This window comes from Dasypus novemcinctus, chromosome 25 (genome assembly GCF_030445035.2).
Source record: "Dasypus novemcinctus isolate mDasNov1 chromosome 25, mDasNov1.1.hap2, whole genome shotgun sequence".
Lineage (NCBI taxonomy): Eukaryota > Metazoa > Chordata > Mammalia > Cingulata > Dasypodidae > Dasypus > Dasypus novemcinctus.
In genome coordinates this window covers 55,738,597-55,741,391 of record NC_080697.1, presented here as the reverse complement: position 1 = coordinate 55,741,391, position 2,795 = coordinate 55,738,597, and the positions used below count along the sequence as shown (strand labels likewise).

Here is a 2,795-nt window from a genome sequence, read left to right as displayed (position 1 = left end):
TTTGAATGCACAGGAGAGTTTGACAATGTTGAGGTTTATTTCTTGATTTTCTACATATATACCCTTTAAACACTTTCAATGCAATGTGTTACATATCAGATGCACTTGACTTTTTAGTACTTTGCTTTTTATTTTTGCATTTTTACCATGATGATGTTAATTAGCAGGTATTTTACTTTAGCAGTAGAGGTAAAACTATTTTTCATTGTTAAAATGAAAACAAAAGATTCCCAATGGAATTGAGGTAACATTTTATTACCACCACTTAAATATGTACTTTGCAGTGACTTTCAGATAGTTTTCATTGCTATGAAATTACTTTTTGCTATTAATATTAATACAGATTTTTAGTTAATAATGGCTCTTTAGAATCAGAGCCACCCAAATGCTCCAGTTTGGAAGATGATTTTATAAACTCTACAATTGACCACAACTATAGATCTGCAAATTTACTTTAGATTACAATTAGTACCAATGGAATTTACTTCATGCATTTAAAAGAGAGCAGCCCTACATCTAACCTGATCTCATTAAATATGAATTTACAGCTTTTATTTTTATTTTTATTTTATTTTATTTTTTTACCAGGAGCGTGTTTATTCTCGTTCATCATTCAGAGTTGTCCAGAACAGTACAACAGGCACGAAGGGAAGAAGAGCTGCATTTTTTTGAAACTCGAGCTATGAAAACACGGCAGTTGCGGCAGGGGGGGAAGAACAATTGCATTTTTTAAAAAGTTTGCTCTGTCCAGGGAAGAATTTATATTAACTGAAACCATGCCATTATCAGGATCTCTGAGGGGGAAAAAAGGGCATTCCAAGTTTAACTGGCTCTTAAGGTTAACGATCGAGACCGATCTCCACGGAAGCAATGCGCGAGCTTGAAGTCAGGGCGGGATTTTCACTCCCGAAAGTGTACAGCGATGCTGGCGTGGTGGGGTAAGAGGTGACGGCGTCAGCTTCGTTAAGGCGGCTCTGCTAGGGTTTAAATAAATGTTGCCTAGTTTCAGTGGCTCTCGATTTCCTGCCTGATCTCAGAAACGTAGGGATGGTCTTTGCCGTGAGCTACTTCCATGATGGCGAGGGCCTTCTTCAGGGCTCGCTCTCCTGCAGCTTTGTTTTCCAGGCCCATGTACAACCTTCCTAGCTTCAGCCACATGGAGGCCACGTTGAGAGAGTACAAAGGATAATGGTTACTGTAGGGCTTAATGATTTTCTGTCCGTATCGCAGGGCTCCTTCCCAGTCCTGCATGTACAGACAGACGCCCATGGCCTGGTACATCATGTGCAGCATGTACACGTTACTGTCCTCGAACATGGAGCTCATCTTCTCCTGGCTGAGCTCGCAGATCTCCAGCAGCTCACTGGGCGATTTGTAGTGCTTGGCCCTCCGGAACTCCTCGATGACATTGCGAGCGTATCTGACCATGTCTCGGATGGCTTCTGCCTTTGGGGGATCACTGAGCTTCCGGATTTCCACCTTGGCTTTATCCTTGTCCTTGGTGGTGCACTCCTGGCACTCACAGGTGAAGAAGTAGGAATCTCTGAGCCGGTCATTCCTGTCTTCGGTTGGATATAGGAGGTCGATGTAGCTGGTAAACACCTCGTCTCCCGGGCTGATGTCCTGTACCGCTCTTACTTCTGCCAGGGTCCCCTTGTAGGTCACGATCACATTGGGGCAACAACTGTGATTCATCAATGCAACATCTGGAAATATCGCTGATCCCAAATGAGAAAGTTCTTCATCTTCAATTGTGAAGCCGTTACAGTTAACCTGTGCAAAAAGTACCACCAGGCCGTCATTGTCGGGGAATTCCAGGTGCTTGGAGTAGAAGTGGTGGAGAGCGGCAATGTCGCTCTGGATCAAATCCTTCTTCTCATTATCTAACTTATCCAGATGTGATTCAAACTCCTTCACAGCTAACAGTTTCTCTGAATGTGTTCTCTCTGGGTGGATTTTCTGCTTGGCCAGAATCCTTGCCGTGAGCCTTACGGTCTCAGAGGGATTCCAGTTTTCCCCAAAAACAACCATGGGGGAACACTCCAGCTTGTGCATGGGCCAATCTTCTTTCTGGCACTCCACGTTGCAGTAAAATGCCTGCTTGCATCTTCCACATTTGGACAAGCCTTCTTTCCTGCAGAAGCAGTGCTCGCAGTGGTTCCCCCGCTCGTTGACCGTGAGCACCGAGGCGTAGGCCGGGCAGGACAGGAGCAGGTCGCCGACCTGGAAGGGCCGCAGGGCGCGCAGCCCCCGGCCCTTGCCCGGGCTGCAGAAGCGCTCGAGGCCGCCGTCGCCCTCCGCCCGCATGGTGGCGGCGCGACGGGCCGGGCTGCGGCTCCCCGCGCGCTGCTATTGGAGCAGCGTCACCCGGGGCCGGGCGGGGTGGAGTGGGGCGACGCGGCGGCCGCGCGCCCCGGAAGGGAGCACGGCCCCGCCCGGCGCGCCCCCGCGGCGGGAGGGACCGGGCCCGGCCAGCTTTTATTATTTTAAAGATTTAACACATATAATGTTAACTTATTAACCTGGTATTTTATAAACCATAGAGATAATACTCAAGCTAAACAAGTTGAAATTGCTATTGATCAAACAAAGAATGTTGTTTCCCTTTTTACAAGGGCTAAAACTTTTTGTTTTTGATAATTTTAAAACTGAGTAATTTTAAAAGCATACTGGCTTTAGGCTTTGGAATATAAAGCAATTATTTAACCTGTTCCAATTATAATTTCATAAGGATTTTATACTTTTTTTCAACAGTTTTATATTTAGATTTCAATATGCTTTTAAACCTTTTAGTT

At 45.8% G+C, this 2,795-nt stretch overlaps 1 protein-coding gene across 2 annotated transcripts; it reads right to left on the bottom strand.

Annotated features, from left to right (window-relative positions):
* Window positions 1-583: 583 nt before the first annotated feature.
* On the bottom strand, window positions 584-2,317 carry LOC101417964 (N-lysine methyltransferase SMYD2). 2 transcript variants are annotated; one of them, XM_058288020.2, is made up of 2 exons: window positions 1,603-2,317; window positions 584-1,491 (listed from the first exon to the last, which is right to left on the bottom strand). In XM_058288020.2, the coding sequence occupies exons 1-2, from the start codon at window positions 2,305-2,307 to the stop codon at window positions 1,006-1,008; spliced, it is 1,191 nt and encodes a 396-aa protein (XP_058144003.1). In that variant the 5' UTR covers window positions 2,308-2,317; the 3' UTR covers window positions 584-1,005. The 2 variants fall into 2 exon arrangements, with proteins under 2 accessions (XP_058144003.1, XP_004471638.1); XM_004471581.4 differs by having other exon boundaries at window positions 584-2,317.
* Between the last annotated feature and the right edge of the window lie 478 nt (window positions 2,318-2,795).